This window comes from Aptenodytes patagonicus, chromosome 1 (genome assembly GCF_965638725.1).
Source record: "Aptenodytes patagonicus chromosome 1, bAptPat1.pri.cur, whole genome shotgun sequence".
NCBI classification, from domain to species: Eukaryota; Metazoa; Chordata; class Aves; order Sphenisciformes; family Spheniscidae; genus Aptenodytes; species Aptenodytes patagonicus.
Window position 1 is genome coordinate 40141994 of NC_134949.1, and position 15482 is coordinate 40157475.

General features: G+C 38.0%; 2 protein-coding genes across 4 annotated transcripts in view; both read left to right on the forward strand.

The window, feature by feature from the left end:
• Positions 1 to 10592, forward strand: part of RAB3IP (RAB3A interacting protein) — a 35412-nt gene extending 24820 nt beyond the window's left edge. For all 3 annotated transcript variants that reach the window (XM_076332778.1, XM_076332796.1, XM_076332787.1), the window contains 4 exons: positions 1761 to 1873; positions 5413 to 5512; positions 5620 to 5689; positions 10235 to 10592. In XM_076332778.1, coding sequence (XP_076188893.1) covers positions 1761 to 1873; positions 5413 to 5512; positions 5620 to 5689; positions 10235 to 10317 — 366 coding nt within the window. In that variant the 3' untranslated portion in view covers positions 10318 to 10592. The remainder of the gene's footprint in view (positions 1 to 1760; positions 1874 to 5412; positions 5513 to 5619; positions 5690 to 10234) is intronic.
• A 2393-nt stretch (positions 10593 to 12985) lies between these two features.
• The window catches only part of MYRFL (myelin regulatory factor like), a 46525-nt gene continuing 44028 nt past the window's right edge, over positions 12986 to 15482 (forward strand). Inside the window, exon 1 of the mRNA XM_076332831.1 lies at positions 12986 to 13306. Coding sequence (XP_076188946.1) covers positions 13261 to 13306 — 46 coding nt within the window. The 5' untranslated portion in view covers positions 12986 to 13260. The remainder of the gene's footprint in view (positions 13307 to 15482) is intronic.

Sequence of the window (15482 nt, forward strand, 5' to 3'; positions counted from 1 at the left end):
AAATGAATTATGAGACTTTTTTCTCCTGGTGTTATGCCCTCACGCTCTCCCATACAGAGGAAAGACTGGAGTTTTACCCATCCTGGGAATAACATGGAACTGATTCCAGCTCCAACTCTTTACTTAGTTTTTGTTCTTAAGCAGCATTTACAGGCTGTAGTTGTGGTATCAGTCTCTAGGGGGAAGGGACCATATTCTTAGATCTTTATTGAAATAAGAATAACAAATTTTAAAGCCCTCAGACTTGATATTTTTGTTCCCCAATAAAATTAAACACCTTACATGGAAAATGCTGTATTTACTTCATAATGTTTATCTGTTGTTTTCATGTGGTGTTATGTTCTTTTCCCGTGCTTTTCATCTACTGTTACTTGCTGGCCATAAGCATGCACGATCTTTTAGTTAATTGTATACCAGTTCATTATGGTTGGTGTACAGCATCATATGAACCTCTCCCACTAAAAAGTTTACTTGGTTACTATGGGAATTAAATTGCTTCTGCAGTATGTGTAAGTAGGACATCCCGCTGTCTTTCCCAGCAAATTAATTTTGTTTTTTTTCTGCTTCAGTGGTGATATAATTACTGTAGATTTGTATTTCCTCTTAAGGAAAGAATGAGGCTTCTAGCACTTGTCAGTTAAATCAGTTGTTGTTTCCAGATGCTGTGCATAGTGACTGACTTCTGTTTTCACTTGAATATCGATAAACTAACATGCAGTTAAACCAAACAAACTACACATGTATTGTGTTTTAGAATAATTGGAAATGCAGTTATCTGAATGGTTGAAGTATTACATTAACTCTCAATAGCCTCTTGTTTATGTGTAGTGTTTTGCTTTTAGGAGATGGCAGAGAAAGAGTATTTCATGTGAACTACTTTAATAGTAACGTTCTGTCTTTAAAATATTCCAAGTACAATAGGAAAATATCATTATTACTCAGGAAGGAAACTTGGCACAGAATTATTTCACTAATAACATAAATTGCACCTTTTTTAAAATCAAGTAATGGCTATTACTTGTCCATACTTAAACAGTAGTCTTGGGCAAGTGTTGAGTCCAATCAAGCAAAATGAGCATATTTCTAGTGTCTTATGATTGTGTGTTTATAAAGAATTAACATAAAAAGCCTGAGCAAAGTTGCACTTTGTTTCATGAAGTTGATGTTTTAACTAGACTAGTGTTTGAAAGTTGCAACTGGCTTTTCTATATATTATGTTGGCTTTTCTATATATTGTTCAGTCTTACTTGTTTGAACACCTTTATAAAGTTATTTTTGGCTGAAAAACAGTGACATAATATTTACTTGTTTTTTGCAAGATAAGGAAGCATGCTGCATTATTTTGTGTTTCCATAGAACACAATAAAATTAGAGCAATTTTTTTAAATGAATGAAGTTTGTGCCGTATCCAGTCTCTGACAAGAACACTGCATGTACAAATGTATGTGCTACTTGGGCTTATGAGGAATGACTGAAAATACAGTTAGCATTTTAAACATGCTTGACTACATTCCTGGCTGTAAAGGTAGTTATCTTGCCTCAGGGAGAGCAGGGTTATTTGGAGGGCAGAATTTAAACAGCAGCCTGGAAGTGGGACCTCTTGCTCACAATGAAAGCAAAATCTCATATGTAATTGAATTTGTTTGGTGAGTTGATTTTTTTCGGTGTTCCTAACTTCACAGAAGAAGAAATATGTCACTGCTTTGAGGCAATGGATAACGCAGAGCTGTTTTTAACTGCTTTCTAAATTTCTCTTGCAGTTGGCCTCAGCTGTTCTGGAAGCTGTTGAAAACAACACTCTCAGCATTGAACCTGTTGGCTTGCAACCTGTTCGATTTGTGAAAGCTTCTGCAGTTGAATGTGGGGGACCAAAGTATGTTAAGCTAACAGACAGAGGGGAAATCTTGACTCATTTGAGAGAACTTTTGGGTTGAGAAAACTCCTATCAACTGCTCACCTCAGTCAAATTTGTGTATCTTAAACTTTATTTCCTAAAATCTAAGACTTCAAGATTGCTGTTAGAAAATTTTATGGGGAAAGTAAGCAACTAATAAATTAAACTTTAAAAAAGACTAATATAGAACAAACCTTTAAGACAAATTCCCTTTTTGGGAGAGCTGTTTGCTTCACTTATGGTGCATTGACTGCAAAAGTAACATTGACTTCTTTGGAGAAGACCATCCTAATACTTAAAACAGATGCTTTTGAACTAGGGGCTATCACCTGGAAAGTATCATGAAAGAAATAAGTATTGAAGTAGTACAGGCTGAATATCAGACATCTGGAGTACTTGTGGCATAAGAAATTTAGGACATACATAGCACACTGACAAAGGTAGCTGAAGGATTTGAGAGGAGATATATAAAGTAAATCGTCTGAATTTGAGCAGGAGCAATGTAATGAAGCAGGAATGAAGGTGAAGGTGAGTTTGAACCTAAAGCAGGAGGTATACTTGAATGACAGGAAGGTTATTCTAGAAATTTTGGAATGGTCCTAGAGGAATCTGAAGCAAGACTTGTTGTCAGGTACTGATACAGACATTATAGTTAGGTGGGAGGGACTTGCCTGAGGCACTGGGGCTTTGATGGATGTGGAGGAGAAGGAAGGGATTTGTAGTGTGCTTTAGTGTATGTCAGGGTTAAGCAAGCAAGGTCAACGTTAATCTGGAGCCTTCCAAATCCTGAGAAGGCCTTGACTTTTCTGTTGGAGATCTTTTGGACAAGTTGACAGTTCTCTCTGTAATACTTGTTTTGACAGAGCTCAATTATCTGATAGAAAACTTGCATCAAAACTTTTTCATCTGGCTCTTAAGTGTTTTGGTTTTTTTTTCTTTCTCATCGCTATTGGTTTTTAGTTCTTTTTTTTTCCTCTGGTTTTGAGTGGAAGAGAAAATACATTTAACATATTTCAAAATTTTTTACTTTCTCTTTAAAAAAGCTGTATAAAGTGAAAATTGTGGTTTATGACTTAGTATTTGATCCTTTCTAGCCTACAAAATTCAGGCATTGATATATTCTTCAGCTCACTCCTGTCACCAGAAGACATGCTCTTTGAGCTGTAACAGCGCCTCATCAGAAGGGCCTGCCACCAATAAGGGAGCTACTCAAGGGGTGGTGATTTCAAGTCCAAGATACACCACTGTGAGCTGTGTTCCATGAATGCAATAGAGAATCTGGACAGCCAGAAGCTACTGAAACAAGTCACGTGTCATTAAAGAGCAATTGGCAAATTGATTTAAAATCATTGTGGTTCAAGCAACTTCCCTACGTCTTAATGTGATGAAATATTTACTCAAAAACAGGAGACTCAATTGCATCATTCAGAAGTTTCATGAGACTTTAACCTATTTTGTCTAGTGTAAGATAAATGTTTAATTAGAATTTATGTAATCCTTACATAGTTGGCTAGGTATAGATTAATGTTTTGAGATGACTCTGCATAAATCGTAATTTAGTTACTTCAGATGTATCAAAAGGCCAGGTGTACTCCTTTCTCCCTTTTCCCGCTGTCATGTAGCGACCAAAAACTTTTGTGGTATTGCATGTAGATAAGTAATAGGTAAGGAATATGGAGTATTTAAGTGTAACTTGACAGCAAACATGTTTTGCCTTATATATGATTACTGGCACTGACACTGGGAAACAGGTGTTCCAGTTTTCACTGAATTGGAGTAGAGTAGCAGTTTCATATTTATTATTTTTATATGGTGCAAGGCACTATTTTTATTGAAACCATGTTCTTAAATAGGTAACAAAATATAGACAAACTGTAAATAAATAATAATGAAAATCAGTAATGATTTTAAAGGAATTATTTTATTGTACAATTGCCTGGGGAATAGGGGAATAGATGCATAAAATAGCAGGTAATAGCCCAGCAGCAAAATAAGGAGCGGAGGGCAGAGAGCTGTGGCAATAGGGAAGAAAGGTTCTTGATATACAGAAGTTATTGAATAGTGCCTGTGATGGTGTGTAGTAAGGGCTGCCTTAACGAAAACAGCTGGGTTTCCCCATGGGATTTGAATCATTGTCCCCATGGGGAACAAAGTGTAAAGCTGCATGTGTGCCATACAGTGCAGAACTGAGTCAGTAGTAGTAACTGTCATGCCAGCATTTAACCTGGTGTGATGGAAGATAACATATAGAAAGTAATTCTATAGCCAGAAGGAAAAAAGGGCTTTATTTTCCTAGCATTGGAAGTCTGTCTGTCTTCTTACAAAAGCTTGACTGAAATTGCCATCAGCTTGCTTCAGCTACTGTAGGATTTCTTGGATCAATGAACTGCTGTCAGTCCTCATAAATTGCTATGGAAAATCATATACACTCTTCAATTTTTCTCCTGTCTTAGATGGTTCTGTGGACCAGCTGCAGGCTATTTAAAAGGGCCTCTGAGCCACTGTTTAGAACCACAGAAGCTTAGTAATTTTTGTTTCACTTTTGAAAGGCTGCTTGTTCTTAGACTCCCTAATTTTGTGAGGTAGAAATGGAAGGGAGAAGAGCCAGCAGCTTTTAAAATCAGTGAAACAGTGGATGCCATGACAATCCAGTTCATCTGAGATGCTGCAATATAGAAATTTCAAATAAATCAAATTCCCGTTTTATTTACACTTATTAAGATTGTATTAATAGTAGTTCCTTCAAGAGATTCAAACCTTCTTTTTCTAAAGAATATTGGAGGAAACTTAAAAAAATTCTTTCCCTTTTCCTGAATTGTTTTTTGGGAAGAATTTGTGGTGACTACTGACCTTTCCTTGTTCCTCAATATGACATACTTGCAATACACCAGAAGTAGTAAATTTGATTATTTTACCATCACTTTTTATAATGGTAATGGAAAGAATTATTGCCAGAATGCCTATTTTCCTTTGTCTCAAATTATTTTATACTCTGAAAATAAAATATGATTTCAATTTGGGCGTAAATGCAAAGCTGGTCTTAGAACGCATCTGAGAGAGGCTTCAGAGGGTTGACTGCTATTCTGTAGGGCTGATTTTTTTTTTTATGATGAAATGCAACATCAAGCAGAATTTTTTTTAAAATCTGTTTAAATGTTGGCATCAACTGATAATTTAAACAATGTTTATTTCACATATGAAGAGTTAAAGAAGTTCCACTGTTCCACAGTTGTCAAGCCAGCTTGAATTAGTGAATATGGAAGTACATGACCAGAGCTGAAGAAAGTTTTAAAAATCCAAAATGCATCACGATGCACTGGTATTGAAACAAAATTAGTCCTTGTGGAACTAAAATAACTGACAACATAATGTAATAATTGCAGCTTGTGAAATGAAGGCAGAGACTTGGGTATCTATGCCAATATGAAGCGATTACATTAACGCCTTAAACACATGCAGGTGTTTAGACATTAATGTCAGATCTGTTTATTAAATCATGCAAACTTTATATTTTGTAGGAAATGTGCTCTCAGTGGACAAAGTAAGTCATGCAAGCATAGAATCAAATTAGGAGATTCAAGCAGTTATTACTACATTTCTCCTTTCTGTCGTTACAGGGTAAGTAGATTTACTGTGATTTCATTTTGAGTAGTGGTTGGTTAGTTATTTTTCCATACCGTTATACAAAATGATATTAACCACCATTATTTTTTATGTGGGTTCAGATCACTTCTGTGTGTAACTTCTTTACGTATATTCGATATATCCAGCAAGGACTGTTGAAGCAGCAAGATGGTGAGTAGGAAATTGTATTTGGCATATATAAATAGAAATTTACATAGTGCATGTGCCTAAAACTTGCTATCTGTGCACAACAGCAGTGGCCTGACATTACAGGAGAGCTATCTGTTGGTAGTCATTGTTGTAATTATGAGAATTTGGTGATATCCCACCCTCCAATAAAGTTTTTTTTTTTAAGAACAACAAATTAAAAAGCAGTGATTTTTAGTCCATCTAAAAACCCCTTATGTTACTCAGTAAGAAATGTTACGAAAAATTCTGTAACGATGAGTTAGTCACAGTTTTTCTGCACAGCATTCAAAAATCAAGGCTCTTTCACAGAATATGGACATATTTTAGACCAAAAAAACTCCAGTTTGGTTTCATCTGGGCCATTTTTTTCTTCTTTCACTTGGTGTTTTCGTGCGCCTTCTCTTTTCATGCATTGAGAATTCAGACAGCCCTTCTTGTCAGACTATCTTTCAGGGAGACCTGGCAAGGATGACAATATTTTGGGTTAAATTGTAAAAAAATAAACAGGAAACCATACCGTAATCCTTCATCTGAGTGCAGCTGAGAAATGAGGTCTCGGTCATTGCTGTGGCATAGCAAAGTCTCTTGATTAGGGCTCTGGTTATAAATGTATCTGACAATGTAAGGCTTGATTACCCCCCACGCCAAAAGAGAAATGTGATTTTACTGCCATTGCTTCAGGCTGGGTTTTTCTCTTCCCCCCAGAGTTACCCGGTCGCTTTGTTCCTGTCAGAATAGCCTACCCAACAACTGGCTATTTAAACTCTGTCTGCGCAGTAATTTGGAAATTTGCTTAACTGTGCTATTCAGTTTCAGTATGTCCATATAAAAGAGGATGGTTATGAAAATGTACACACTGTACACCTAGTTACTTGTGGAACTTAAAAATATATTGCGTGTTGGAGTTGTAGTTACTGGTCTTCATTTGCAAGACTATTTTACCTGTTTATCACTATAAAATAAAATTATGATCATTTGATTGTGTTTAAGCTGTACACAATTGATTTAATTGTATTTCCTGTCCAGGTCAAAGAATATTGCCCAACAGCCCTCAGTCCAAGTTTTTTTTGAAACAGACCATATCCCTTGGGCTCCTGGATTTGCTAAGCACAGATAGTGGAAAAAGTGTCATTAGCCCTGTGTCAATAGTTTAATTAAAAAAATTACTTTCACTTCTAAAATTTAATTTTTTTCAGTTCAGTTGCATTTTTGAAAGTAGAGTAAAACAGCATTGTAATGTTTATGGATGTTTGTGCTTTTCATTCTTCGAGTCTGTGTGGATGGGCTTCATCCAGAATTTGGCTAGAGTTAGCCCCACTTTGATCTACCTCACCTATAGTCATCTCTTCTGATGTTTCCCAATTTCAAGACCTCAGTATTTTAGCTACACCCAAATCTTTTGTTTCTATTTCTAACCTGAAGTACTCCTAAAGTGATAGAGAGACTGTTCCTTACAAAAAATAATGCTGTTAACTTTCCTTGTCAAAGGGAATTATTTTCATGGAATTCACCAGAAATTCACCTATTTCGTATATTAAATTATGTTCAATAAAACCTGCAGATGGTGGTAATTTTTATGGATGTACTAGCATTGCAGAAGATCTTGAAAATGTGTTATTTAAGTTTTAATTTGGTTTATAGTTAAAAGACTTTTACTTTGAGTGTTGTGGTTTAACCCGGCAGGCAGCTAAACACCACACAGCCGTTCACTCGCTCCCTGTCCCCCTCCAGTGGGATGGGGGAGAGAATCGGGGAGAAAAAACGTAAAATTCGTGGGTTGAGATAAAGACAGTTTAATAGGACAGAAAAGGAAGGGAAAATAATGATGAAAGAATATACAAAGCAAGTGATGCGCAATGCAGTTACTCACCACCTGCCAACCGATGCCCAGCCAGTTCCTGAGCCGTGGTTGCTGCCCCCCAGCCAACTCTCCCCAGTTTATATACTGAGCATGATGTCATATGGTATGGAATATCCCTTTGGCCCTCCAGTTTATATACTGAGCATGATGTCACATGGTATGGAATATCACGTGGTATGGAATATCCCTTTGGGCAGTTTGGGTCAGCTGTCCTGGCTGTGCCCCCTCCCAGCTTCTCGCTGGCAGGGCATGAGAAGCTGAAAAGTCCTTGACTAGTGTAAGCACTACCTAGCAACAACTGAAACATCAGTGTGTTCTCAACATTATTCTCATCCTAAATCCAAAACACAGCACTGTACCAGCTACTAGGAAGAAAATTAACTCCATCCCAGCCGAAACTAGGGCATGGACTAAAAGGACCTATATAGTTTCAACTAAAAATTGTTTACTTTGCTATTGAGATAAAGAAGCTTTTTCAGTGTTATCAGAATTATTTATTCTTCACATGAAGTTTTGAAAAAAGTTGAGTTGGTGTTTCAGCTCAGTTGTCATGTTTACCATTAAAAACAGAATTTGCGTTTGTGGCTTTACGTAAATACTTCAACAATACTGTTAGAAGAATGTAGGCACTCATGATAATTGTCTGCATAGTGCATTGCATGTATTTCTACTCATGCACCATGCAATTTTTGAGACAGAGGTCACTTTCACAAAAATGGGTTTTGAAATATGGTTGGGAAGACCTTGTACTTGTTGCTTGGGTTAATAATCTTTGTAGTCATTCTACATCATGATCTTTACTGCATGGAAATTATTTTGGTCTTGTATAATTATATACTCAATTTTGATTTGTATTGCTGTGGTGTCTAGAAGCTTAAGGTATGCACTAGGCTCATCAAGTTTAGCAAAATACAGATGAAATTTAAAAAAAAGGTCTTTTTTCCTCCCCAATTTATTGCTGCTGTCAGATTACTGGTAGAAAAAAGAGGGAAGAAGAAAGATTACAAGTGGAAAAATTACAACAAAATTACAGATTCTGTGATGAAACAATTCTTATCCAACAAGTTCTACTTTTTTTTCCTGCATTCTTTTAATTTTACAAAAAATGAGTCAAAGGGTAGGGCAATTAAAATGAGAAACAGCACTTAATTGAAGCTGAGAAGTAGTACTGATGTATTTTTGTTCCCCAATTTCATAGAATCATAGAATAGCTTGGGTTGGAAGGGACCTCTAAAGGTCACCCAGTCCAACCCCCCTGCCGTGGGCAGGGACATCTTCAACTCGATCAGGTTGCTCAGAGCCCCATCCAACCTGACCTGGAATGTTTCCAGGCATGGGGCATCCACCACCTCTCTGGGCAACCTGTGCCAGTGTTTCACCACCCTCAGCATAAAAAATTTCTTCCTTATATCTAGGCTAAATCTACCCCCCTTTAGTTTAAAGCCATTCCCCCTTGTCCTGTCACAACAGGCCCTGCTAAAAAGTTTGCCGCCATCTTTTTTTATAAGTCCCCTTTAAGTACTGGTAGGCTGCAATAAGGTCTCCCCGAAGCCTTCTCTTCTCCAGGCTGAACAACCCCAACTCTCTCAGCCTTTCTTCACAGGAGAGGTGTTCCATCCCCCCGATCATTTTTGTGACCCTCCTCTGGACCTGCTCCAACAGGTCTCTGTCTTTCTTATGCTGAGGGCTCCAGAGCTGGACGCAGTACTCCAGGTGGGGTCTCACCAGAGCAGAGTAGAGGGGCAGAATCCCCTCCCTCGACCTGCTGGCCACGCTTCTTTTCACGCAGCCCAGGATACGATTGGCCTTCTGGGCTGTGAGCGCACATTGCTGGCTCATGTCCAGCTTTTCATCCTCCAGTACCCCCAAGTCCTTCTCGGCAGGGCTGCTCTCAATCCCTTCATCCCCCAGCCTGTGTTGATACTGGGGGTTGCCCCAACCCAGGTGCAGGACCTTGCACTTGGTCTTGTTAAACCTCATGAGGTTCACACAGGCCCACTTCTCGAGCTTGTCCAGGTCCCTCTGGATGGCATCCCGACCCTCTGGCGTGTCGACTGCACCACTCAGCTTGGTGTCATCTGCAAACTCGATCCCACTGTCTATGTCACTGATGAAGATATTGAACAGTACCGGTCCCAATACGGACCCCTGCGGGACGCCACTCGTCACTGATCTCCCTCTGGACATTGAGCCATTGACCACTACCTTCTGGATGCGACCATCCAACCAATTCCTCACCCACCGGACAGTCCACTCATCAAATCCATACCTCTCCAGTTTAGAGAGAAGGATGTTGCGGGGGACCGTGTCAAAGGCCTTACAGAGGTCCAGATAGACGACATCTGTAGCCCTTCCCATGTCCACTGATGTAGTGACTCCATCATAGAAGGCCACTAGGTTAGTCAGGCATTTAAAAAGAAATCATCTAAAACTTGGGGAATTTTTTATAGTACCATCATTTAGAATTTTTAAAATAAATACTTTAACAAATTTTGCCACAACCAAGCACAAACAGCTCTCACACATATTAATTCTGGTTTTACTACATGTTTATTACTTCTAAAGTTCCCCTAAACTGACGTACAGTGAGGCAGCCTGTATACATCAGTTGAAGTAAAATATGAATTCAGTATGTTTAATGATATTTCTGTCTTTTTTTTTTTTAGCGGAACAGATGTTCTGGGAAGTTATGCAGCTGAGAAGAGAGATGTCACTAGCAAAACTTGGCTATTACAAGGAAGAGCTCTAAATCTTTTTACTCTTGCGCATGCATGAACTTCATTGAATAACTACAATTGCTGAATCTTTTTTTGTCACTTGATATTTATTTCCACAAAGTGGGTCCAAGATCTTTCTCCTTTTGCAGATTGCACTAAGAAGTACTGTGATTGTTTTAAACTGACTTATGCTGTATATGCGTACATATAATACTTAGTTGAACAAATGTGGTAAGCACTTGCAGGTGTATTAGTGATTGTAATTTACATTTAAAAACAAAACTTCTGATTAAAGTGTTAGTCTGAAGCCGTGTCTGTCTTCTGTTCTTTGTGATGCAGAATGGTGTGAACCTCCCTGGTAAGTCATTCCAAAATGTAAAACTGAGATGATTTTATGAAGAGGGAATAAATGCCTGACATTTTCTTCATTGTAGTGTTTTAGGTACATGTATGTATCTCTCTATGCACGTATGCCAATACAGTTAACAGACGACTAGGAGAACTTGGAATTCTTTGAAGTGCTGCTTTCCTATATTTTTCATTTTTAAAACAATGTAAGAAGAGAAACATATATGGTGAAGAGTCAACAGCATAATAAATCTGGGTATCTTCTCTCTAAAGTAGGGTGCTTTTCAAACATCAAGGAACAATAAAATTACCTTGGTCACTCTTTGGTTAGAAATCTGTCCCGATTCCTACCTGACTGCTAAAAACTTTCTCGTCCCCTCTAATTTTCTTTCATTGGAATTTTTTCATTCCTTTAAATGATTTTTTTTTTCCCTCCTGCTTTTTTGGGATTTCCGGTGTTTTGTACATCAATTTCCCACAGCTGCCCTTGAAATTGAAAAACATCCATTACGTGATTTCTTTAACATGCTGATGGTAATTTCCATGTAATGTTAGCAGTTTCTTCACACACACAATTTGCTACAAAGAGAACCCAAAAAAGGATCGTGGCTTCTTAAGGAAGATGCTCTTTCTGTTCAAGTGCTACTTTGGCACTTCAGGTTTTTCCCTGGGCATAGTCTGAGCTGAACGCAGTTATTTGGTTACAAGGAACATAGTTGTGGGTATGTGGTAGGCTTGCTATGTAAAAGCCCTTTTGGAAAAACACTGGGTCTTGATCGTGACAGCCATTTATCAATTACAGATAAGATTAAAGCATTGGCAGGTAAACTGACAAACATTAGAAATAAAGGGAAGTTTATATAGTTGGTTCTTTAACAAGAAGCATCTCAGTGGATACAGGTTTCTTTTGTTTGATGCAGAACAAAAATAACACTATTTGTCACTGTCTTACTGGAGTGTTCTCTGTTTTTACAAAAGTAAATAGCATGAGCAGTGAGATTTGATACCATACTTGTGTTGCTTGCATGTACATGTGCCTGAAAACACTGCAAGCCTTGTCTTTGACCAAGCATTTCAATGTTAACATTAAAACAAACAATTGAACTTACTCCACTACTAGTAAAATATGTATGTCCAGTGTGGGCTGTTTTAGTACTGATGAAACATTTTTATCAGCCTCCTGTCACTGGGTACTAGTTCCTACTGTAGAAACCTGGAAGAATTCTACCTTCAATTGTTAAAAGGTTGTTTATTATTTCAGTAATGCTAAGGAAGTCTGGTTTTACTCACTCTTAGAAAACAAACTGTATTTGTTGGTATTATGTTTTGTGTTAGGCTCATAAATGCTTCCTAAATGATTGTTAATCCTTAGTTTACACAATGAAATCAAACTGTTTCCAGCAGTAGCTAACAGTAGTTAAATGATAGCTGGTAGCTACTGCTATTCTGACTTAATAATCCTTTACACGTATTGCTCATTCAAGCAGAGAGCAGGGGTCGTTTTCTATACATCATCGTATCAAGGCATAAATGGTATCTAAAGTTTATTATGCTGAGGTGATTTTCTCATACTAGGGACTACAAAGATGGACCCAGTGTATCTTGGTGGTGATGACTGGCTTGTAGATACTATCTACATCTTGTAGATACTGATTGGCTTGCTTCTGTCTTCAAGTCCCTTCCCTGAAATTCTTTTCTATATTTTTAATATAAGCTGCCTATCATGAGGAACCTGTGTCACTGTGAGTGTCTGGGGCTTGTAAAAATTGCACAACAGTCACTTGTCTAGTGAATGTAACTACTTCAGAAAATGGCCTCATTCCAGACTTCGTGATTTCACTGAAGCTTTTGTTCACAATCAAATGCTTCTTGCAGATGCCCACTCAAAATCTCTGAATAATTTTCTCCTGTTTGCTTAGAGGTGACAGAACAGGGGCAACTTTCAGTGTACAAAGATCAATTTAAAGTGAAAAAGGATTTGCTACTAGCCTTAAAAGACCTTTGTTCAATGTTCAGCTTTCCCATATGTTTTTCAATGTTACCTTAGACAAACAGGTTAATCTGTAATTTAGTTTTGTTAATAATAATAATGTAGAAGTTCTGCTTCCCTATAATCAAACTGCTGTGAGATGTAGGTTTTTTGTAGTAGTTGGATAGTCTGATGCTCAGCTGCTTAAATGGGATAGTACATACAGTGAAAACAGTGATGGCTTTGCTCTTGCATGTTTGATTACGTTCATCAGTAGTATTAATTATATCACCTGAGTGAAAGTACAGAGACAAGATAAGTAATTTTTATTGCCGCGCTTTTTTGCGCATGTGTAATTATGGTTAGTACTGGGACCAAAGGTCCTTAAAACAAGAACATTAGCCATACTGAACAGAAGAACACATATCACCTTCATCTTGCCTCAAAAGCCTTGTCAGGTTCTGCTTTACGTGTAGCAGAGTTTAAGTATAGCCCTGGCTCTAGTTATGAAGGAATAAAATCAGCTGGGACAGTCATTGAAACCTCTGACAAAAACATGTGTTCCTTGGCACGTTCGTAATCGTCTGGAAGAGGGACGGTGCATTTTTCTCAGTGGGACTCTTCAAGCAGTAGGAAAGGCAAACACTTCTGGCTTTTCATGGATGTGGTGGGAGAAAATGAGGCCTTGCAGCAGTTCTTTCAAGGTAAGAGACAAGTTTTAAGAGAGAGTCTTAACAATTTCTGGTGGCAGCAAAAATACAGTAATTGTTTGGGGTTAATTGACGAAGAAAGGAAGAGCAGCCCCAAACTGCAAAGCTCTGTTTACACAAAGCTATCGTGTAAGGCGATACCAGAATGAAGTAGTACAAATGGTACAGATGCACTGCAGTGCCTTTTTCTGTGTACTTCGGCCAGAAGGCCAGCGGGAAGGTGGACCTAGCAGAGCCTGCAGTACTGCTGTGGTAATTGCCAGGAAGAAGAATCGGGAAGTGGCTGAGGTCTCCTTGCAATCTATCATTTCTGAAATCTTGGTGATTTTCATGAGGTTAGAGACCTCCCTCCCTGCTCTGTCGTACCAGGTTGGGTTAAAGAGGGTTTTCTTTCCAATAATATTCTGAAATGGCCTGATTATAATAGGTAAAATGGTAATTGTGGCAGTATCCTCGAGATCCTTCTGAGAAATTTTTTTTGTCTTTTGGCTGGGATCTGTCCTTCTGCCTTTTTCCCCAAAGACATTTTACCTCCAAGCAGGTCCTATTAGTCTCCTGCCTTTCTCTTACCGCAAAATTTACTTTCTAATAGATTCCATAATCAAACCACATTTCTCAGGCCCTATTATAATGTGATTCAACATGGCTGTTCAAAAGCTTATGTACTTTTTACTGTTTTATTTTTTACTAAATACTTTCTTTCCTTTGCTCCAGTTCTCCCTTTGCATTTTTTTCAATGTTAATCTTCCAATTCCAAGCTTCTCTTTCTGTATTTGTTTTCTTTCTATTACCTGTGCACGTATTGGTCATGTGATACTGATGTCAAAGTAACTTGGAAAACTGCCTTTTCTGTTTTAGATAACGTAGACAATTTTTGTTTCCTTGCATTTAATTTCCATTGTGCTAAATAAGTGATTTTTTTTTTTTTTTTCCCTGGCACTCTGTTGGCTTATGCGAGAGGCGGCAACTCCAACTTTTGAGTTTTAATTTCAAACTAGGAAATTAAAGATTCTCCAGCACTGATCAAGAAAATGTATTTAAGCCAAGAAACTTAAATCAGTGAACCACAATCTAGGGCTGCTAGTCAGCAAATGTGTTGTTTATAGATGTTAGGAAATTCATACTATGTTTCTTAAGTTCACTTTTAAGTCGTCAAGATGAAAAGCTAACAAACTTTCTTGGCTTTGCTTTCAGCAACATAATGTTTGTTGTTATCAAGCTATTTGCTCAAGTACTGCATTGCATAGCTGGTAAATACTCAAAATAGTGTTGGACATGAATTATTTAAAAAAAATTCATAATCAGAATTTTTTTTAGGAACTGACCTGGAAAACAGGACTCCAGGGAGTAGGGGCTAGGTTCTGTTGGCTTTTGTGACAACAATACTTTGATGGTAGAAGGTATCTCAGATATTTTAGCTGTATGAGCTCTTTAACTAGGATTACAATTGTAATTCTAGAATTATTAATTTAACTCTTTTTTTAGAAGGTAGTTTGGTAGAACATCTGTCTGGGCAAGCATGAGGGAGAGAAGCCCTGTCAATTGCATTTAATTGCAGGAAAAAGAAACATCTTGGGAGGTTATGTTCCTTCAGTAATGTTGTGTGGTTCTGCTGTGTAGCGCTAGAATATGACAAAGGTCTGCTAACAGGGATGCTGTTAGATGGCTGAATTTCATTATCTGGACACTGAGATTAGGTATGTGTCAAGGCTACAAGAGCTAATCATTCATTCAGCATGTAGTAGCTAGGCTCCTCTTGCTGTTAAACCATGGGTAAATCTGTAAAGGGAGCAAGCTGATTTAAAGCAGGGTTTGCACTCTTTTCAAGCAGCGGTTAGCTTCACTGAATGTAAGGTCAACATTAACTGATGGTCTCTCCAGCTTAGCACTCTGGCTTGTGGGTTGGCTTTATAATGCCACCTCACAAGGCAAGAGCAATAAACTCCTAGTTCTGACTTGATGGCCTCCGAGATTAGTCACAGCAGTGCTAGAACATTGTCTTTCAAGGCTACAGAAAAAAAAAAGCTGAGTCCTGCAATATCAAGTGGAGAATGCCGCCACCGAGGAAGTCTCTCTGCTTCGTCAGTGGTTCAGTTTTGGCTTCCAAATGCATCAGCTGGCGGCTAAGCACATTTATAGATCTGTTTTGTAAGATTATTTGAAATTCATG